Source organism: Dendropsophus ebraccatus, chromosome 1 (genome assembly GCF_027789765.1).
Source record: "Dendropsophus ebraccatus isolate aDenEbr1 chromosome 1, aDenEbr1.pat, whole genome shotgun sequence".
NCBI classification, from domain to species: Eukaryota; Metazoa; Chordata; class Amphibia; order Anura; family Hylidae; genus Dendropsophus; species Dendropsophus ebraccatus.
This window is the reverse complement of record NC_091454.1, coordinates 191,976,341-192,000,681: the sequence shown is the minus strand read 5'-3', so window position 1 is coordinate 192,000,681 and position 24,341 is coordinate 191,976,341. Positions and strand designations below refer to the sequence as shown.

The 24,341-nt window shown below is 42.9% G+C and overlaps 1 protein-coding gene across 5 annotated transcripts in view; it reads right to left on the bottom strand.

Annotated features, from left to right (window-relative positions):
* Nucleotides 1-24,341, bottom strand: part of AAK1 (AP2 associated kinase 1) — a 91,391-nt gene that overhangs the window by 50,403 nt on the left and 16,647 nt on the right. For all 5 annotated transcript variants that reach the window (XM_069942957.1, XM_069942948.1, XM_069942964.1 and 2 more), the window contains exons 2-3: nucleotides 8,225-8,343; nucleotides 4,295-4,403 (exon numbers count right to left, since the gene is read on the bottom strand). In XM_069942957.1, coding sequence (XP_069799058.1) covers nucleotides 4,295-4,403; nucleotides 8,225-8,343 — 228 coding nt within the window. The remainder of the gene's footprint in view (nucleotides 1-4,294; nucleotides 4,404-8,224; nucleotides 8,344-24,341) is intronic.

Below are 24,341 nucleotides of genomic sequence, written 5' to 3'. Positions count from 1 at the left end.
TTAGCGAATTATTGTTGAAAGACCAACGATTGTTTTTCGACATGTTAAAAAAAAATAGTGAACGACTCAACGACGATTTCGATGTTGTCGTTCGCTCGTTTACAGCTATTCCACAGAACGAATATCGTTAACGAGCGGTCGTTTGAACCATTTTATGAACAATAATCGTTCGAAAAAGTTCTGTGGAATAGGGCCAAATCTATATAACTTTCTGATATCCGTTGATTTGAAAGAAAAAGGTTTTCACTGGACAACCCCTTTAAAGCAAGGGTAGGAAACCTTGGCTCTCCAGCTGTTGCAAAACCACAACTCCCATCATGCAATTAATTCAAAGGTCTCTTTTCATTCTCACATTCACATGGTGTTTCATGTATAGTTTATGTATATATACAGAATATAATGTTGACAGACCTCATAGGAATTGTAAATTGTGAAATACACTGTATTGATTCATGACTTGCACATGATTATGATGTTTAATGAATGGTGTGTGCTATAAATACATGTGCCAGCACTGCAGACGGCAGAGAGGAGTTGATAGGTCGCTGTATTCTGTGCACAATGGATCAAGAAAGTGTCACCAGATAACCATCATTAGAGTGCCACTTCTTCTATTCGCACCAATTATTATGGAGTCTTCTCTCCACCCCACAAACCTTGATTGATAGATGTTTCCCTTTTTGGGTACAAAGAGAGCTATCAATCAAGGCTGGTGAGGTTGTCAGAAACCAACAAGGACCACCCCAGTGACACTTAGTTCAGGCAACATGAAAGTGATGACAGGTTCCCTGTAAAACTTGTTGCCGGTAATGCCACAATATATTGTTTCCCTTTAAATCGCTGGGCATTTAGCAGATGGTGAAAAATTGCAAAGGGGAAAGTCCAAACAACAATGAAAGGAACGGCGCAGGATTACAGCACCGCAGGATAAAATCTGGCATTATATGCTCAAAGCAGAAGCAAAAATACAAATGTGACAGATTATTAGGCTCATAGGAAGACAAAGCACTGCAGACGCCCAAAGAGCAATGAATGTCTGCAGTAAAGATAGCAGCAGGAGCAAAACAAACCTGGACGCTGTCAGACATTTCAAAGGTTTATTAAGGATTTTAAAGGGGTTGTCAGGGGTTTCATGAAAATCAAAATGTTACAAAATAAAAATGAACAATTACATGAACAATGTCCTGTCGTTCCAGCACCACTGCTCTAAGGCTGCATTCACATGTTCCGTGTTCCGCATGGAACATGGACGGGGAATGCCTGTAACGGACTTCTCCCCCCGCCCAGGCAGCATCTGTGATAAGATGCTGGGAGCGGGGGAACTGTACAGATATGCACCCCGCTGTAATGAATCAGCCGCGCAATTCTGTCATTACAGCGAGGCGCATATCTGAACATTTCTCCCGCTCCCAGCATCTTATCACAGATGCTGCCTGGGCGGGGTGAGAAATCAGTTACAGGCATTCCACGTCCGTGTTCCGTGCGGAACACAGTACGAGTGAATGCAGCCTAAGGGTCCCCACCTGTCCTGCAGTGATGACATCACGTACAACATTCATGATCGGCAGAGGTAATGCTAGCCTAAAGGGTGCAGGACCACTGAAGCCCACTGGACTAGTGGGGCTGGGGCTGCAAACGATTCTAATGTATAACATGTTGTCTTCTTAAAGGGAATCTGTCAGCTCCTGGGCCCTACCCGAGGTGGTGACAGTGTGCTGTAGCTGGCAGTCCCCAAGTAAGCATGGTGCCTTTTGATAATTTTTCGTGCAGTGAATTATGCACAATCTCAGGTCTTATACTGTAATGAAGTGTCAAAGAGAATTTGTTTGTCCCATACTTTGGTACACCTCTCCACTGCTTCCTTCTCCCTCTTCTTCATGAATAATCAATGCTTGCTGACCTCCTGCTCACTCAGCTGTCAGCCAGTGTCTCTGGTTGCAGATCAGTCCCCTGTAGGCAGCTTAAGGCTGGGTTCACACTATGTATATTTGAGGCTGTATTTGGTCCTCATGTCAGGTCCTCATAGCAACCAAAACCAGGAGTGGATTGAAAACACAGAAAGGCTCTGTCCACACAATGGTGAAATTGAGTGGATGGCCGCCATATAACGGTAAATAACTTCCATTATTTCAATACCACAGCCGTTGTTCTAAAATAACAGCAAATATTTGCCATTAAATGACGGCCATCCACTTAATTACAACATTATGTGAACAGAGCCTTTCTGTGTTTTCAATCCACTCCTGGTTTTGGTTGCTATACAGCCTCAAACATACAGCCTCAAATATACGTAGTGTGAACATAGCCTAAGTCTGTAAGAAACACTCACACATAGTGGAATCTCTGCGGCCAAATGTGTTTGAGCTGTGGTCTAGGGGTAACTCACCTGTTTAGAGACCTGCCAGCAGCTCATTCTTTGGTTCAAATCCCCTGATAGAACTGAAATAGAGGTCTTAATTTTTTTTTCTCGCATTATTGTATCATTTTTACGGCTATGTTCACACACAGTATTTTGCTCAGTATTTTTCAACCAAAACCAGGAGTGGCAAATATTGGCCGTTGTTTTAAAATAACCATATGAACCAATAACCAATGAACATAGTCTTTCTGTGTTTTCAACCCACTCCTGTTTTTGGTTGCAAAATACTGACAAAAATACTGTGTGTGAACATAGCCTTAAAAATGATACAACAATGAGAGGGAAAAAAAGAAAGACCTTTATTTCATTTCCATCAGGGGATTTGAACCAGAGAATGAACTGCTGGCAGGTCTCTAGACAGGCGAATTACCCCTAGACCACAGCTCCAACACATTTGGACTCAACTATATCTGAATGTTTCTTTCAGACATAAACTACCTACAGAGGACTGATCTGCAATGAGAGACACTGGCTGACAGCTGAGTGAGCAGGAGGCCGGGCAGCATTGATTATTCATGAAGGAGAGAGGAGTGGTGAGGCGGCCAGGGTGCGGCACAAACACCTCCTCTTTGCCTCTTCATTACAGTAGGAGACGTGAGATTGTGCATAATCGGCTCCACGGAAAATTACCAAAAGGCACCATGCTCACTGGGGGCTGCCAGCTACAGCACACTGTCACCACCTTAGGTAGGGTCCGGGAGCTGACAGATTCCCTTTAAAGTGTGTCACTTGCTGAAAGTTCAGGTCCGGCAACGTTTGCCCAAACCCTCAGCATTTGACTCTCGGCATCTGGAAAATTAGATGCAGCCCAAGGGAGTCCTGGAAAACATGGATACAGCCGTAGGCCATAGGCTGCGTCAATGTTTTCTTGGCAGCCCTAGGGCTGCATCCAAGTTCTCCAGACCTGGAATTGAAATGCTGAGTGTTCAGGTTCAGAAGAACGTTGCAGAACCTGATCTTTAAGCAAGTTCGCTCAACATTAATAGAAAGTGTTCAGACACAACTGATTACTAGAATGGCCAGGGTGAGAGGCGCTCACTGCACACATGGCACAAATAGTCCCATAAACTCAGTCACTTTACACAAAGCTTAGAAGAGAACTCCCGAAGCATGCGCTTTAGAGATTTAGAATTGCAAAACTGCTATAGAAAAAAAAATTTGTCTCTTAGCATACCATTTGATCAAATAGTGTGCAACATTCCACCACCATAGTGTAGGGTCCGTACTCTCTGAGGTCACCTTATTGTGGTGGGATGGTACACACTATTTCATCAAATGTTGTGCTAAGACATGCCCTGAAAGGTACTCTTTAGGGCCCATTCACATTGAGCTAAACAGGCGGAAATTCTGAGTGGAACCCGCACCGAGGACTCGTTTTTTGCCTGTTTTGCTCAGTGTAAAAATACGCTTAGGCTAGATTCACACAGAACAGATTACATACTGGCAGTGCAAGTATGTAAATGTCGGGCCCCTTAACCTGCCACCGCCTTGAGCATACTTTACCAGGTCTGCGCTCCGGCTGCATCTGAGGCTCCTGGTCCCGGTAGGCCCCCATAGCCAATCATTGCACAGCCCCACCCCCATTACTGTTAAAACTTTATTTTTCTTCCTAAGTAAGTGAGGCCACAGTATTCTCCCCTTAGGAGAATGGCACAATACCCACAGGAAACTTCATGCAAGGCAGCAAGTCCACAAAGCTGTACACAGTGCTGGTTATAAAAAACAAGGACATCTAAGTGCAATATGTGCCTGCAGTGGTACAGATGCTAGAGGTATGACAAATCATGGTTTAACTCCATGCCCCCAACTTTCTCATATCAGCTTCTATGCTTAAGACACATTCCGGATGCTGGCGGATACTGCAGTACTGCTCACCTCGACAGTAATCCATGAGGATAAGTACTTCCCATACATCTCCACTGCTCACAGAATTGATGCTGGAGTCTATGTAGCCGACAATGTTCTTGTGCCCAGACAGATCCCTCTATAAATAAAACAGAGCATTAGTGAGGAGTACAATATAGATCTTGTAAGGCCATCAAGTAGTTTGCTCCACAGTCCGGTGACAACGTTAGGGGCACTGGGGCACCTGTTAGGAGCACTGCCCACCCCCATAGCGCTGATGCACCCCCGACTAGCCCACCCCCTTTCTAATTATAATCAATGGAGTGGGCCAGCCAGGGGCAGGCCGGATCGGCGTTATGGTGGTCTTACCAGATGTGCAGCAAACTACTAACTGCACCAGAAAAATGCCAGGAGCAAGGTAAGAGACATACCTTCCTCCTCGGCGTCTCCTGTGCAATAAGAACATATCAGCAGGTTAGATTCTTTTAACCTGGTCATAGTTCCACTTTAAAAGACGTCAATGCATTTTCCCTTTTAATTCTGAAAACAATGATCTGTATTCCCAAATCACACTCAAACCTTTTCTTTCAAGATAATCCATATGACATTTACCATACTACTTCCTGCCTTGCTGACAATCAGATTTCTTAGCATATCCTTATGACCAAAACAGAGGAGATACGGGAAAAGCCAATGGAAGAAGCACTTAAACCGTGTCTGTCCACAGATACACAGATTACCCATGAGCATAACCAGCATTACTATGTATAGATTTTTTATTTCTTAAAGGGGTTGGCCACTTTATAGTAAAATTGTTCAGTGTACAGTATTAGTAAGTGTACTCACTGTATATACTGACAGCAGCTCCCTGTGTACCTCATACAGCTAATATCAGACTCCCCTCGTCCAGGCTGTGCTGTCCTGCTCTGTGATAATTCTGTCCATAAGATGGCCGACATGGAGGCGCATGTGACCATCCCCCGCCACCAAGTGTCCACCACTGAGCCTGTATATCCCTATGGAGGACACTACGAGCGGGGCATGGTCACATGCTTCTCCATGTCGGCCATCTTATGGACAGACTCACCACAGAGCAGGGCAGCACAGCCTGGAGGAGGGGATTGGGGTCTGATTTTAGCTCTATGAGGTACACAGGGAGCTGTTTCTTTAGTATATACAGTGACTACACTTAATAATACTGCACACTAATCAATTTTACTATAAAATGGCCAACCCTTTTACAGGCTATTCATTTGAAGAGTAATCTAGCTTCAGCAAATAAATACAGTGCGGTAAACGTAACTTTAGTGATCAGTGACAGGTAGTGGCTGCCAAGGCTAATGAAATCATGGGATGCAACAAGAGAAGCATAGATGCTAGAGATGAGAACGTAGTTCTGCTTCTATACAAATCCCTATTTAGATCAGACATGGAATACTGGGTACTATTTTGGGCACCTGTATATTAGGATGATAAGGCTGAACTGAAGTGGGTGCAGAGGAGGATGACCAAGTAAGTGGTACCGTCATTTATCTCAACTCTCAGTTTTTAGGCCAGCTGACATCACTAGGTATACGCGGGTGAAGAACATGGTAGAGCGCTTCACTCCCCAGCCAGCTACAAGATCAGACTGATTCGCTCTATTATAGTCTATGAAATAAATCAGTACTTTTAGCCTGTCACAGAGTGAAACGCGCTACCATGTGCTTCCCTTGCTTATAGCAAGTGATTATAGTGGCTCTTAGGACCTGTTATGATGTAAACTTTTGGCATGACTGGATACCCAAGGGGAGCTTGGATGCTCTTGAAAGCATAACTTTACGAGTACTAGATTTCTGGTGGCAGGACTTTTACCCAGGGAATTATTCTGATGGCAGGTGTGGGGCCAGTCAGCATCAGCCTCTTAACGGGTTTTGCCTTCCTCTGGATTAAGGATAGTAGGGTTATAAATTGAACTTGACAAGGTTAACAAAAGACAAGAGTCGTCAACTACGTAATGAAAAGTTACACAATAAAAGGTAAAAGACGGAGCTCTTATTACTGAGATAAACTGTAACCAATCATTGACCAGCTCATAAGACCAGGCCAGGAATTAAACAATGATTCCCATAGGATGATGGCCAGCAGAGATCTTCAACCCCAGGAGGTATTGACACAAAGTATGGAAAACTGTATAATGCATTTGCTGAAATCAGACTTCTACTTTATACAGAGGATAGACATGCTATTACTGGAAAGAATATTCAAACATTAAAATGAGTAACCCAGCCTGTAAAACATGACAGCATGCCCTCAATGTTACACTGGAGGGGGTCTAACTCCCGGCACTATTTCCAATAAGCTGTGGGCGCAGTACTGGTGTCTCTTTAATGTTGATTTGCCCTTGCACCTAAGGGTCCTATAACACGGGCCTATGAAGGTTCAATCAATACAGTAAATGAGCACCGATCTGCTAGATTGGCACTCATTTACTGGGCCTATTCCACGGCCTAAAAAAGGTTTAGCAAGGGCTGCACAGACATAGTTAGCGATGTCCGTGCAGCCCTAGCCCAAACAGTAAATACTTCACCTGTCCACGCTTCCGGTCTTCTTCTGCACTCTGTACGCATCCCGGCACCATGCACTGTGTTTTCAGGGTGGTCCCGGACAGTGATTGGCTGAGCGGCGAAGTACAAGATGCCAGGACACATACAGAGTAAAGGAGAACACGGGAAGCGTGGAAAGGTAATGTATTTACTATTTGGGCAATCGTTAGGTCTGGGCCTAAAGAAACGATCAGCCGATGACGGCCAAAAATCGCTCCTTGTAATAGGGCCCTAAACCATTGTATTACTTGTGGCAGCAGAGCAAGGAACTGCAGCGTTGTCCGATTCAAGTGAACAAGACAACACTGCACTTCCTTAGACAATAGCTACTAATAGTAAGATGATGTAAAGATAGGCACAAGTAAACACTGAAGAGGCTCTGGCCTCCTCAAATAGGTAATCGAAGGGGGTGTTGGGAGATGGACCTCTGATGATCTATCATTGAAGTCCTATACATTTTTACAGGTTGCTTAAAAGGGTACTCCAGTCTTCCCATATTTATCAGCTGCTGTATGTCCTGCAGGAAGTGGTGTATTCTTTCCAGTCTGACACAGTGCTCTCTACTGCCACCTCTGTCCGTGACAGGAACTGTCCAGAGCAGTAGCAAATCCCCATAGGAAACGTCTCCTGCTCTTTAGACTGGAAAGAATACACCACTTCCTGCAGGACCTACATCCGCTGTTAAGTACTGAAAGACTTGAGAATTAAATTACAAATCTCTGACGCCAGTTGATTTGAAATAATTTTTTCCCCACTAGAGTACCCCTTTAAGCAGCCTGTAAAAATGAATAGGACTTCAGTAATAGATCTCCCAACACCCCCTTTAATTACCTGTTTGAAGAGGCCACAGCCTTTGGCTCCAGTTGATTTAAGAGATTTTTTTTTTTTTGCTGGAGTACCCCTTTAACTGCAAGTTCACACAGCTATTTTTTCCATTGCAGACTTGGAAGAGAATCCATGTGAATGTACAAATGCACTACAATAAGGCACTGAAAATGACTGATCACTTGGTGACTCCAGATAACACATTATAAGCACGCCTATGTTTATATTGGCCAATAAGTCTATGTCATTGCTTTACTTGACTCTCTGGCCAGAGTATGACTGGAATTTAAGCTATTTGTACCCGACCATTTTTTCCAGTTCAAATGATTTGATAACTTATTAATGGCCTTAGCGGTCAACACCTATTCTACGGCCATCAGGAAACACAGGGAACGTCTTCTTATTCTTCCAAGCTCTACAAAGGTTAATATACTCTTGTAGGTTATTATAGTGATGTACTGCTATGCATTGTGCTTTCCTTTTCTATGCGGCATAAAAGGTTACCATCAGCACTCTCACCATCCTCGTCCATCTCACATCACCCTCTTACCATGATCTGAATCTCTCTCTTGCAGACCTGAAGGTCATGTTCATTATTCACATACATGCGCTTGAGAGCCCGTCTCATCCCATTACTGGTATGAACAAGGAAGACCAGGGCGAATCCACCTGTTCAGAAACAAAAAAAAAAACAACATAAGAGCCCACTCCATAACATACAAGTCCTGTATCATCTTGTTGTAAGGTTAACATAACACGCAATGTTTATATGAACTAGGATTCACACTCCAGACTACCATCTGGTTCCAGGTTCAATAAGGGGCCACAATAGTTAAATCATTAGGGTATTCCAAACTGAGACATACATGGCATATCCCCAGAAGACGATAATTTTGATAAAGATGCCACTTCAATCTCATTGATCCACACCTATGGGTATGACACCTATGCAGACATCCATGTGAAAAAGTACTCTTGGCTGTTGGAAACATCCGAAAAAAGGTTCCCTGGATTGCGTGTGGCATCCTTAGGGCCCGTTGACACTACGGAATTGACGCTGAAATTCTGCCCGTGCACTCCGCACCGAATCCTGCCTGCTTTCTGTGTTAATGGGAGGCCTCCGCTCTCCACTAAAGAACTGACATGTGCCCATCTTGACCTAAAGAAATAAACGTTCTTTTTTCAAGGAGCGATAATTGGTTTGTTTCAGCCGACTATAACTCCATGTAATAAGGCTCTAACTCTAGCTCAACCCCTATACAAGTCAATGGCAGGAGTCAGCACCGATCAGTGATTGATGAGCTATCCTATGGATAGGCAATCAATCAGTTTTGCCCGGAAAACCCCTTAATGTAAATAATGGGGGAGATTTATCAAACATGGTGTAAAGTAAAACTGGCTCAGTTGCCCCTAGCAACCAATCAGATTCCACCTTTCATTTTCCAAAGAGTCTGTGAGGAATGAAAGGTGGAATCTGATTGGTTGCTAGGGGCAACTGAGCCAGTTTCACTTTAGGCCCGTTCCCACTGAGCAAAGGTAGCGGAATTCCGCGACGGAATTGTCCGCCGCGGAATGCCGTTAGCCTCCCGCTCATAATGGGAGTCTATGGGAGGCGCGCGCTCCTGCTCTATACGCGCTGAAGAATGAACATGTTCATTCTTCAGCGCGGACAGGGCAGGAGCGCGCGCCTCCCATAGACTCCCATTATGAGCGGGAGGCTAACGGCATTCGGCGGCGGACAATTCCGTCGTGGAATTCCGCTACCTTTGCTCAGTGGGAATGGGGCCTTACACCATGTTTGATAAATCTCCCCCTATATGTATATTCACTTAGTTTCTGTGTTACTTAGTTGCACATTTTAGAATTCACTGTAAAATAGCTATACATTTCTCAGTTGAAAATAATACAAAACCTTATTGGGGAGCAGGGCTATTAAGACCGGCCAGGAGGAACTTTGCACGCCCCCTGCCCACCCATCAGAGGGTTAGGGGGTATACAAGCAAAAAGTTTTATGCAAACCAGCTAATTTGTCCCCAAAAAAAAAAAAAAAAACACCAGGTACAAGTCTGAAAACCCCCGCCCCACCTATTTTGTCACGTTAGTCCATGCTGGGAATAGGCAGGGTACTTCTAGAAAGAATGTATCACGAGTCTAGTTTTAGTAAAGAGCTTCTTATAAACAAAACGTCAACTTGGCGGTCTGGAGACAGTATAAGCCAGACGTCTCCATACTGATTCCATAGAAGTAGAAAATGTCGAGTCGGGATTCCATAAAGAGTGTAATGTGACTGAATGTCTAAGATAGTTCAGGAAAGAATATACCGAGTCAACGCATACACTGAAAAACCCTTTTTGGCATCAGAACATTTTCTTATTAAACTTTCTGTTTGGTACGTGTTATGCCAGTCTATAGTACAGAATGTCCTGCTGGTATTTAGGGCAATGGTGGTACAGTATAGGTCATTTTACAGCAACGTCCTTATCATCACACACAGGATTACAGTAAAATGTATAGTAATATGTGTATAGATAAAACAAAAGTGTATAAGATAAAAGTGTATAGATAAAACAGGATTTACAATAACTAAAGCTCAGAGCTCAGCCTCCCCCTCCCTGTACAATGACCAATGCACAGGTCACAGAGCATGCCTAGAACCTTTCCCAAATATTAAATAAAGAACAGTTGGAGGCTCCATTTAGGGCCTCCATCACAGAGTCTGTTCATTGCATGGACATGGTGTCCATTGTGCAACAGACCATCGAGCTCCATTGGATCTCACGGACGGGGTCCGTCAGGTTTCCATCTGCTCTATTTATCAGGATTAGAGTGGATCTGCTCACTCAGTTCCTGCTTTTTTTCAATGGGTTTTGCCACAGACTTGCCCAAACGGAGCTCCAACGCACATGTGTATGAAAATATCAAAACCCTAACAAAACTATAATTTCCATCAAGTTTTAGCTTTGGCTGTCCGGGCCCCGATGAAACTTGTATTTTTATTTTGTGTTTTGATTTTTTTGTTGGGGGGGGGGGGGGGGGGGGGGGGGGGAGGGGGGGAGCACAGAATGTAAACAACTGATATGGGTCCGCTATAGTACATCATGTGTTTACGTATTTGAAAGATTGATATTAAAACCTCTGTGGTTTGGCATTATAGTGGAGGTACAATGAAGTTGAGTATGGTCTGGTATAATAATTCCATTGGCGCCATGTTATGGCTCTGTATTACACGGAATCATTAGAAAATGATATTACCTAATACATTGCTTAAACAGGAGCTTCACTCTAAAAGGTTCAATAAATCCTCTAACAGGGGTATACGTCTTCTATACATCTGTGCAACCCCATCCCATAACTTCTCCTTCTGCACATCTTCAATGTAAATGAGATTGTCTATAATGCTGTATGGCGGCTTCCTGCAGGCGCGGCATTTATTATGGGCTGACAATGTTTTCCTATCACCTGGGGACGCAGTCTATTCTGGAATGGATGCAGGATGTGGTGAAGACTTTGTTTAGGTTCTTTATTCTGTGCGAGTTATTTTTATACCCAGAAAAATGTATTATTACAAGGTGTGGATGATCAGTAACAGAGAACAGATGGGCTCCTCGCGCTCCTCCTTATGAGAGATGGATTATTATATAACTACACGAGGCAGGAAACCAGTTGTCAATGTCACATAAATGCAGAATGTCTCCACGCTTCCAGCAAGTCATGCCACACCACTGAGCCGACGCGTTTTCTTTGTTCCACCAACATAACTTATTTGGAGAAATTAGATGTAGTATTTGGTAACTTTTCAAAACACTTTGCATAAATTCTGAAAAAAAAAACTCACTGATTCATTCCCATTTAGACTAATGAAACTCCTTACTGCTCGGCTTCCTTCCCCTACACTCTCCCCCCTCTAGTCCAATCTTAATGCAGCAGCCAGGCTGATCTACCAGTGCAGCCGCTACACCAGTCACTACATTGGCTCCCTATTATGCACATGATACAATACAAACTCCTCCTGCTCACCCATAAAGCTCTCCACAATGCTGCACCTCCCTACATCTCCTCCATCATCTCTGTCTACCGACCTATAGGCCAGAACCTATATCAACGATCAGCCGATGATCGTTGTCATCGGCTGATCGTTGTATTTATTACCTGGAGCGATAATCGGCCGAATCAGGCAGATTCGGACGGTTATCGTTCCGTGTAATAGTACCCTTAGGATAGATATATGTTTATCCCAGGCAGGTTTACATTCAGATATTGTGGATTTACCAACCACATCTGCTGGAAGTTTGTTCTAAGCATCTACTACTCTTTCAGTAGTACCTCGCACTGTGTCCTCTTGTTCTTGAATTCAGTTTTTTTTCCTAAAAACACTTCCTTCCCGAGATACGGATTCTTAATTCTCAGGATCTTTGGGGTCCCAGGGGTCTTACTCCCAACAACCAAAGTGATGAAATGATGCTATTACTTTATAAATGGGAATATACTGCTTTGCTTACAACATATTGATAAACCGGCCACAAGGTCTCTTGAATCGCAAGACTCTTCAGTGTTACAGAACAAACCACAAGAGTCGTTGGATATGAAAGCAGATAATGCGGATCATCTCAGCCAAGAAAACTGCTTTCTATTACCCCCATTATAAAATTATACTATTATAAGTCACCTGTAGGGTCAGCGGTGAAGGGAGAAGTGCTGAGGCAGCAACCACAGACTGAAAGAGCTGTATTACTGTCAAACTCACACAAGTCCTGGCCTGCCTGCAAGTCTGTTTTATAGGGTTTTTTGGGCTAAAAAAAATGCAACTGTTTTTCTGCTGGTTTTTTATTCAGTTTTATGAGCCAAAACCAGAGGTAGTTGGCAGATCTTATTGGCTATTTAAAAAAGATGATGGCAATATGTGGGCTTTCGAGGCTACAGTATTGGCCTCTTCATCAGACATGGAGTGAAAGAATAAGTGAAGAAGCACATATGTATATACAAAAGGACACAGCAATAATAGAGAGATAGATTAGACTAAGTGATAGAAAGCAGAAACATCAATATGTTGGGGGAAGATTATATTGTCCTGATAGAGGTTTGTTCCATGATTTAGATGGCCCTACAAGCTCTATGGGAAGGTGTCACAATTTTTTTTTACTGATGGTTCTTTTATTCTAATCCGTTTCTATTTTCTGTCTGTAATTTTTGTTATTTCACCTTTTGTACAATGTTATGGGGGGGGCTGCCATATTGCCAGGGCTGTTTTTAACAGCATTTAGTGACTTGCTTTACAGCAAGCCTCATGGACATAGATGACAATAGACAGACTCTGTCCTCTTAAGATGAATGTGAAGCATTACTGAGTGTTCTCTGTGACCTTTGAGGAGGTCATTCCACAGGCAGCTGCTATTGTCACCTCTATCAACTTGTGTGACATGAGGCTGTAATGCTGTACAGATCACTTTACAGCAGCTTCCTCTTATCCCTACACACAACAGGAAGTCTCAGCTTAGTTTTAGCCCCAGTGGTGAGAATAAAAACTGAAAGCTCTCAAGATTAATTTTTTTTTTTTTTTTTTTTAAACATTCTTTATTTAAGATATTTTCTCAGCTCTCAAGATTAATTTTATAATATAGATTACAAAAAAAAAAATAGAAAATTGGGGGGGAAAAAAAGTCACTGAAAATTCTTAGAACATATGTTTAAGATAAAAACAGTATTTATAAAAAAAAAAAGTTTATTTTTTGATGACACATTCCCATTTAAGTGAGTAGAATGACATAAATCCATGACACATATTCAATCTTGATTTTAGAGACTCACACATGAGTTAATATTATTTCCAGACCCTCCTTTCCCTCTGGTACTTAAAATATCCCTTTAATATCAATACTTTTATATCTGTGATGTTGTGGCTACAGAAATGTTGCGTCGAGGGCAGATCCGTCCTTCTCGCTTTTCTTGTGTGCCGATGAGAGTTCATTCTTATCCTCAGTCTCTGCCCTGTTTCACCTACAAAGAGACCCCCAGTAGGACATAGATCACATTTTGGGTGGCGCAGGTGAATGTGTCAGGGATCCTGTAGTCCTGATTCACATTTGGGATCTTTATCTTCTCCATAGTCCTGGAGTTATTGGGGACGATAGTGAGCGCTGCCGCTGCTACAGAGTTCTGTTCTGCCCGCTTTCTACCGCTGTGATTTCACAACATCCGGTGACAAGCCATTCCCCCTGGAAATGGAAGCTCCGCATGGAGCCTATGCTGAGCTTCCCTTTCTGGTGGGAACAACGCATCACCGGAAGTTTTGAAGTCGCGGACAGCCTGGAACCCGGCAGTAGTGGTGGAACGGAACAGGTAAATATATATCACTGACAACCTCTTTAAAGCAACGTACGGGGGCGTGGCCTGCAGCCGACTCGCATGGACGTCTGATTCTGAGCTCCGGCCTCACAGCGTCTACAAAGCGACATAGACCGCACATCCCCACGCAAAAACCACCCGACTGGAGAGGGGAAGGACTGCTGATAGCATCGGGATGCAGCGGGGCGAAAAAGATGGGGGGAAAACCCCTAAATCGAGCGAAACTCGGCACCCGTCAGGGAAACAAGATGGCGCCGGCTCCCGGATCAAAGACGGAGCTCCGGCACACGCAGCCACCAAGAAGCAGCAGCCTGCCTTCTTCAAAACCTCGCAAAGAAACACTGGGAATAAAAGTGTTAATAAACAAGAGGTCTCTCCTACATCAGGAATCAAAGGTACACTTTTATTAAACAAATTCTCTGCTTTGGCGGGCACTAGCAGCAGAACGGAGGAAGAGGGGGAGGGACTAACTCCACAGCACAGCTCTGCAGCAGACAGGGAGAACAAGCGTCCCCATGACAAGCCCTATGGGCACAACTCGTCCTCTGATGATTCTCCCTCATCACAGAGCCCTGTGAAACAAAAACACAAGCCCTCTAATGATGTTATAGCTGATTCAGATCAAGACAGTGACAATGATGATTGCTTTGATGCTATACCAGCTAACGAATCACCAACTACGAACATGTCAATCAAACAAATGCTTTCTGCTATGAGAGACTCACTTGAACGCAAAATAGAAAAGCTCAATGGCCCTATACACTCAGCGATCCAAGACTTTGGACAACGTATAGACCATATTGAGCACAAGATGGATGACTTTTCTACGTCGCACAATACGCTTACTGAGACACATCAAGCACTAGAAACCGAGGTCCAGCAATTAAAATCTAAAGTGACAGATATGGAGGACCGTACAAGGAGGAATAACCTCAAATTTAGAGGCATTCCAGAAGCAATTGCTCCCTATGAACTGACACATTTTGTTCAACGGTTTCTTAAAGAAATGCTCCCAGATAGCACCCACAGAGACCTGATAATTGATAGGGCACACAGAGTCCCCCGCCCAAGGCACTTATCATCAGATGTTCCAAGAGATACTCTAGTGAGAGTACATTTCTTTCACATTAAAGAATCCTTCCTTGCAGCATGTAGAAAGAAAGAAGCAATACCAGAGAAATACAAAGATATATCAGTCTTCGCGGATTTTTCAGCAGCTACCTTACAATGGAGAAGATCATTGGGCCCCATTACATCTACACTTCGAGAGGAAAACATTATATACAAATGGGGGTACCCCAACCGCCTCTTAATTACAAGAAATGGATCCACATCCACTGTCTTCCAGTTAAAAGATGGCCTTCAATTGCTGGAGTCTTGGGACTTAGTTGCAGCATCATCTACCACCTCAACTAACCCCGGTCCTCTCCCACAGAGACTGCGACGTGACTGGCAATCCACCCCTAAACGCTAAGGTCATTCCACCGCCTAACATCAGAGGCCTGACATGACCTGAGTTTGTTTTAGTTCTCGCTCCAAGTCGAGTCGGTATTGGCTGAACTTTTCCACCCCTGGAAATAGAGAGCTAACTGGATGTTAGCTATTTTTCTTTTTCTTTTGTTTTTTGTGCCCCAACAAGGCACTTTTGTGTTTTTTGTTCATTTTGTGTTTGACATGTTGACATTCTGTTTTGCAGGCCTAGACTGGCAGACTACTGTAGCCAATGAAGTGACTCACATGTGTCGTCCTTTGGTGCATGGTACATCCCCAAAACAACATATCTATGGTAACTATAGATTCCTTCCCATAGCAACCTCCCCCACAAATCAATATGGTAATTAATTTTATATCATATAATGTAAGAGGTCTTAATTCCCCAATAAGGAGAAACTACTTGTGGTCTGAAGCCAAAAAACTTAATGGTGATGTCCTCTGTGTTCAAGAAACACACTTACTATCAAATGACGCATATAGATTTAAAAATCTAGCATACCCAACTATTGTTCACTCACACTACAAAGCCAAAAATAGAGGAGTTTTGATCGCTTTTAGGAACACAGTTGCTCTCACTATCCATAACCAAATATGCGACCCAGCGGGTAGATACATTCTGTTGGTATGCACCCTTAACAACGCTGCATTCACAATACTCAACGTATATGCCCCTAATGAAAAACAACTACCCTTTATTAGAAAAGTTCATAACCTACTGACTAAACACCAAAAAGGTCATGTGATCATATGCGGCGATTTCAATATAGTTCCAGATCTAAAAAGAGACTCTACATCCAGATCCACTAGAAATCTGCCTTCACTGGACAATTTTCTATGGGAACATGAAATCTATGATACATGGCGCGCTCTTCATGGGAATGAACTAGACTATACTTATTACTCCCAAGCGCATAACACCTATTCCAGGATTGATCTAGTGCTGGCTGATTTACCAACTTCCATGTGTATCACTAAAATTAATATTGAAACCAGAACGTGGTCAGACCACTGCCCAGTAACCTTCTCCATGTCCGAACAAACTAACACTCCAAAAACATTCCTCTGGAGATGTAACACCTTTCTAATCTCCCACTCCAAACATAAAGCCGAAGTTGAAAAAACTCTTAAAGAATATTTCATGCATAACGCCACAGGAGAGGTCAGGCCAGAGGTGGTTTGGAACGCCCACAAAGCCGTAGTTCGTGGCACCTTAATTAAATTAGGTTCAAAAGTCAAAAAAGAAAAAATGAAAACTATAACATCTCTCCTAGCGGACATAAAACGGTTGGAGATAGACCATAAACGCATACAATCTCACTCAGCCACAATGGAACTGAAAGCTTTACGTTCCAAACTACGTGCAACCATGGTAGCAGACTACGAATATAAATTTAGAAAACTTAAACGCATATACTATTCACAAAGCAACAAAGCAGGTAAATTACTTGCACAAAGATTGAAAACACATCATACTAAGACGAGAATCCCCTTCCTAATTGACCCAACTTCCAAAAGTAAATTAATCACACCAAACGCCATAGCTGAATGTTTCCAAAAATTCTACACCCAATTATACAACCTGCGCGATGACCCTACCACCCCACAACCATCCTCAGACCAAATAGAGGCCTTTCTTGACTCCATGCAACTACCAAAAATCACCCCTGAACACCTAACACTACTCAACGCCCCTTTCTCCATACAAGAAGTGGAACAAATAGTCAAATCTTTGCCAGCACACAAGTCCCCTGGTCCTGATGGACTCACAAATTTATATTATCAATCCTTTTTCTCCTGTCTAGCCCCACACCTTTTAACCTTTTTCCAAACAATTAGGGACACAGGGAAATTCCCTGATGAAAATCAACGTGCCATAATAGTCACACTCCCCAAACCAGGCAAACCCACAGATGACCCTAAACAATATAGACCAATCTCACTACTAAATTGCGACCTAAAAATATATGCAAAATTACTAGCTAATAGGTTAGCAGATGTGTTGCCTGCCATCATTAACAGCGACCAATCTGGCTTCATCAAATCCCGTCAAGCATACGAAAATACAAGAAGGGTTGTGAGTGTGGTACACCACATATTTACAAAGAAAATTCCGGCAGTTTTAGTAGCCCTTGATGCTGAGAAAGCATTTGATAGAATAGCCTGGTCATATGCTTTTGCTGTTTTACGCCGCATAGGCCTTTCTGGCGACTTCTATAAATGTGTGACTGCATTGTACTCTAACCCTTCTGCACAAATATTCACCAACGGTGCCTTATCCTCTTCCTTTCCAATTACAAATGGGACAAGGCAAGGGTGCCCCCTTTCCCCTTTAATATTCATCCTTTCCATTGAACCCCTTGCACAACTCTTCCGCTCTGATGCCATGGTTGAGGGGGTCGACGTTGGAGGAGGTAAGCACACACTGTCACTATATGCTGACGATATCATCCTCATGCTTAGCAAACCTGCTTCATCCTTAAAGAGAGCCCTGCAAATTCTCCAAAAATTTGGCACTGTATCCTACTACAAATTAAATGCTTCAAAATCCGAAGTGCTGCCCATCAATGTTTCTCCTGCTGAACTATCTAAGATGAAATCGTCTTTCCAACTAGATTGGAGGGAGGACTCCATCAAGTATCTAGGCACAAAAATTACCAAAGATCCAAAATTACTATTCTCAAGCAACTATCCCCCCCTACTGGCCGAACTTAACCAATTAACATCCCAAATGTCCAAGATCGAAACGTCCTGGATTGGCAGAGTAGCTGCTTTCAAAATGCTCCTGTTACCAAAGTTATTATACTTGTACCAGACCATGCCCATCTTCATACCCCAACACTTTTTTAAATCTATCCGAAAGCTCATTTCACAATATACATGGGCCGGGAAACCACCACGTATCGCCCAAAAAATTCTTATAAAACCAACATGTATGGGAGGCCTAGGCCTACCTGACCCATACCTATACTACCAAGCAACACTTATGAAACAACTTCAATCCTGGTGGACTAACTCTACTGACAAACCCTGGGTTCTGACTGAACGCAACATCAGTGGCACTGACCTAAAAGACCTCCTTATATCTCATATATGGAAAAGCCCACACCCTACCCCATCTTTATCCCCTCCAATGAAAGCGAGTATTAAATGCTGGACACTATGTCATGAGACACACGGTTCTCCATGTACCCTGACATCGTCTAAAATTCCCCTGTTGTCCCTTAAAGCTTTAATGCCTGCTTCGTCACAATCATACCTTCAAAATTGGCATGACAGAGGTGTCGTATCGGTGTCCCAACTATTCTCAGATGGTTTGATGCGGGACTTCTCCTCCCTCCAAACTATATACTCGATTCCAAAACAGGAATTTTTCCTATTTCTCCAGCTGCGACACCTTCTGACATCCCCTCCTCAACAACCAGTCAAATGGAATAAAACATTAATATCCCACCTGGACAGACCACTTAGAGGCCTTAAACCACTCTATAACCACATAGGAGGGTTTGACATGTTTGTTAAAGACGCTCCAATTTCCAAATGGGAAAACATGCTAGGAATGTCATACTCAACTTCCGAATGGAAACAGGCATTTCATTGGTCATTAAAATCTGTCATCAGCGCACAACAACGAGAAAACGCTCTCAAATGCCGACTACATTGGTACTTTACGCCACAACGTTTGCACACTATTTACCCAGCGATATCCGCCAATTGCTGGCGCAAATGTGGAAACGTAGGTACCCTGCTACATATACTATGGGACTGTCCATATCTAAAATTATTCTGGCATCAGATTTCAGATATTATATCTGAAATATTGCACAACAAGATTCAACTCACCCCAGCAATGGCAATCCTGGCACTAAACCTTTCTTGCATACCCCCCAAAGACAGACCCCTAACATGTAAAATTTTGACCTTGGCCCGACTGCTGATAACGAGGAAATGGAAATCTCGTGCACCACCACTAGCTTCTGAGGTCCTATCGGAACTACGCCAGATATATCTAATGGAAAAACATATTGCCTACGGCAGGGGAACATATCCTACCTTTATGAAACAATGGCACTCCTGGGAATCAAGTAAATACCATGCACCATCGGACACCTGACACAACAACTCTATAGTTATTTCTTATTGATCACTTCCACATTATACTGTTTGCCTGCAAACCATTAGAAGGTTGCTTTCCTTCTTCCTTTTTCTTTTTTACTGGTTGTTTGTTGTTATGTTGATACTAAGGTTATCTTAATTGTACAGCTTGAAAGAACTTTCAATTACAACTACTTTTACAAGGCCTATCAGGAATATGAACCCTCTACCTGGTTAACCCTCACTACCCCCCCATGGCCTTGCAATACATGTAAGGTGATAACCTTAATAGACTTTCCAACTACGCATACCCTACAGATTTCCATATGAGCTGTACACATTTCTAATCATTTAATTTGTATACCTATATTGTATACCTATATTTTATATGTATAACCTGATGTATGCTTTGAAAATTTATATAAGAAAAAATCCAAAATAAAAATTTCTTTGAAACGTTAAAGCAACGTACCCCTCAAACCTTGTAGGGTCATCAAAACCATGGAGAAGACCTCTATCGGGATAATAAAAGTTTCACACTCCTTATCCTAAGTTCTGATCCAACAATTTATGACGCCACTGGCTAATCCTCCCCCAACACATTGAGGTTTCTGCTATCACTTGTCTAACTTGCCTCTCTATTATTGCCGTGTCCTTCTGTGTATAAACATGGGATTCTTCAGTTATGGTCTTGCCCCACGTGTGATGAAGACGGTAGTACTGTAGCCTCGAAAGCCTACATATTGTCACTATATTTTTCAAATAGCCAATAAGAGCTATGCACTACTGAGAACTCTCAGTTCTTTTTTCCCCTTCTATCCAATAGCTAACAGTACGTAAAAGCTTTTTCTTATAACTAAATTCACTGATAACTTCACATATGCTAAGAGCCTCTATCCTGGCAGGACATTCCCAGAAATTGCAGAAGAGGCATGGTCTATAAAACCCACCCAAGAGTATTCTATCTGGGGGTATTACTGAGGGTGGGGCTTAAAGGAGAACTCCAGGCTGGGGTGATTTTCGGCAGAGTGCTGGGAAAGGGGAGGATGAAAGAAATAACATGCTCTTACCTCCCCCACTACAGCACGGATGCCGGTAGATGGCAGTAAAGGGCCGAAAGTTGATGGCATCCATAGCCGTTTTTGTGGTAATAATGCCCATTTAGTTTTATATATTCCCTTTTGTGAGGGCCAGGTGTTTTAATGTAGAAATCGTGCTATAAAAGGGATTATAAAGGACACAGTGTGCAGTGCTTCTAGTAAACTTGTGTTTCTACTTTTGCATTATAACATTACAGCTCGGTGAGTCAGTCTATCGATACTACATGTATATTACATTCCACAGAAATTATTACATGACAGATTGTCCTCATGAAACGCAGTGACGATCGAATACCTAAACTCTACAGCAGGGGTATCACACTCCTGACACTCCAGCTGTTGCAAAACTACAATTCCTATCATGCCTGGACAGTCAAAGCTTTACCACCTGTGCTTTACAGGATGCAACTCTTCACAAACTGATATAGGTACTAATGGTTTTAGTACTAGGTGGCACAATTTTTCTTGATGCAACCATTATGGTTTCCCTGGTCAATTGTCACTGAATGACAGCCTAGCCTGCATCTTGGACTAATGTACAACTGTAGTAAACAAGGATATCCCCACTAAGAACACATGCACCAATAGGGTCCGTTCACACCAAGCAATAGGCGAGTAATTTCAGGTGGAATCCGCATCAATTTTGACTTGAAATTCCACCATAAAATTTGAGCAGAACAGAGCAACGTCTCGTTGTGTTCAATGGGATTTCCACTCTGCTGTTCATGTGGCGGAATTTCCACACAGAATGTTCCGCCGCGGATATGCTTTCCGCTCAAAGAACTAACATGTCAAGTCTTTGGCCGGAATTGGACTTGAATTCCGACAGAGCCGAATAGGTGAGGAATTTCAAGCAGAAATCTTTCTTGTTCAATTCCTCACCTATTGCTTAGTATGAACAGGCCCTTACAAAGGAGGACTAAAGTAGATAGATGTAGGCCGAAACCCATCATATGTGTGCAAAGCTCTACACGTTGTCTTAGTCTAGTAATATAGATCAGTAGCATTCCTAGGTGGCCGAGCCAATGCATAATGAAATCTTCAGAATCAGCTTCAATACAAAAACCGTAGAAGAAGTATTTGTATAAGAACAACTGGGAACCCTGCGACGGTGATCGATCATCGATCACCTTTAAATCATTATCCAACCAGACTATTTATTTACCAATCAGCCCTGTCCACAAAGCAAAATCCAAGTCAGGAAGCCGGGTCTCGGGAGAATAACTTCATTATGTAAGGTTCCTCAAATACCAGATCTGCTCAGAAGAGAAGAATCTTTGGCACAGTGTATGGAATTCAGTAAAACTTTCTGCCACTCCTGTGTGTCGGCCATCGCAGCAGAAGACCAATACCCTAGAGTCACCTTTGGGTTCTTGATATGAAAGGTTTTTGGCCCCCGGGATGCTATAAGGCGGCAACACAAGCTCCTAGATCACATAGAGTCATCAGGAGTCAGGTATATACTAAGGATACAGACATTTTCTCCGCTAGGACTTCATGTGTATGCAGATTACTGTATATGCACAATAGTAAATATTTCCTGTGGGAATATCATAGTTGTTTGATTTGCCCCCATTAATAATAATAATAATAATAATAATAATAATCATCCAACAAGGTGGCATTTTTTTTTTCCCCTTACCGGGAACAATTGGAATTGCAATGAGAAGCAACTGGAGTGGAGTCTTAGCATGATATGTAAATTAAATGGAATTGTATGTAGATACTTGACAATAAGACTTTACATTTGCACACTACAGAGTCACGGTGATATACCACTTTAACACGACCTAACCTGGTATTAGAAGAACATCAGGAGACACAGTTCTAACCTGACATTAGAACACACTATATTCGAAGAACACTTATGTAGATTTTATATACACATGGCCCATCAGGTTTTCTTCCAATCATAAAAAAAAATTGAATTATATAAATGTACATATTTCTTCAAGGTTATTCATTGTCAAAAGAATGCATCATAAGGATTGATTCGCCTCCTCTGCCTGCCCTAGATTTCAAGCAGATGACACAGATTCCATACATGTGACTTAGGGCCCTATTCCGCCGGACGATTATCGTTTGCATAATCGTTAACTAATAACGATCTCAAACGACCACTATTGCGAAAGACCTGAAAACGTTCACTCATTTCCATGGAACGATAATCGTTACGTATGATCGTAATTGCGATCGTTTTTTCGTCGCTATTTCTTCACTATTGCGTTCGTATCTATTGCGAATGACTGAACAAGGTCTTATTCAATGCAAACGATTTGCGAACGTTTTGCGAACGAGCAACGATAAAAATAGGTTCAGGTCTTATAAAACGATCAACGATTTCTCGTTCGGTCGTTAATTGTTAACTGCATTTCAACCGAACGATTATCGTTTAGATTTGAACGATTTAGCGATAATCTGAACGATAATCATCCGGTGGAATAGGGCCCTTAGTCATGCCCCTACATCTGACTATAGGAAAAAAGTAACTTGTTATCTCACATAGACCACAGTCACAGTCCTATGATACATCTGTTCAACCAACAGCAATTTCTTCCCATCCTCTTTATACACATGCATGCATGGCCAAATGAGCATCTATTCTGATTGGATGAGAGGGGAGAAAGCCGTGGCCAGACACCTCTGACATGGCTTATCGTCCCAAAAACAAAAGGGATCCAGGGGATTGTAATCCAAAGTGCCTAACCATTCTCTTTAGATGGCAAGAGTCAGGAAGCCCCATCCACAATAGAAGTTCAGCTGAGCACTTCTCTCTCCAGACCCATTTACCTCCAGCCCCCTGCACGAGACCAGCTCCACAGACTAGGCCCTATTCCACGGGTCGTTTAGAGGAGAAATATCGTTCGTATTCGGCCGATATCGGCCGCTACGAACGATATTCGTCCCGTGGAATAGAGTGCAACGATCAGCCGACATCGTTCATGTCGGCTGATCGTTGCAGTCGCTTGTTTTTCAACATGTTGAAAAACAAGCGACTGATATAGCAGCGATCTGCTGCCGTCGCTCCGTTGAATAGGAGCATCGGCAGCAGACGCTGCTATATTCTATGGGCTGCCCGGACGATCAGCAATCCCCCGGGCAGCCCCCCAGCAGCTCCCCGCCGCCCCTCCCGCACTCACCCGCTTGCTGACGCCGCGTTGAATAGCGGCGGCAGCGAGCGGGGAACGAGGAGCAAACGAGCGCTAATAGCGCTCGTTTGCTCCTCCAAACGACTCGTGTAATAGGGGCATAAGGCCCCTACTCCACCGGACGATTATCGTTTAGATTATCATTAAATCGTTCGAATCTAAACGATAATCGTTCGGTTGAAATGCAGTTAACGATTAACGACCTAACGAGAAATCATTGATCGCTTTATAAGACCTGGACCTATTTTTATCGTTGCTCGTTCGCATTGAATAAGACATCGTTCGGTCGTTCGCAATAGATACAAACGCAATAGCGAATAAATAGCGAAGAAAAACGATCGCAATTACGATCATAAGTAACGATTATCGTTCCATTGAAATGAGTGAACGTTTTCAGGTCTTTCGCAATAGCGGTCGTTTGAGATCGTTAATAGTTAACGATTATGCAAACGATAATGGTCCGGTGGAATAGTGCCCTTAGGAGCTCACC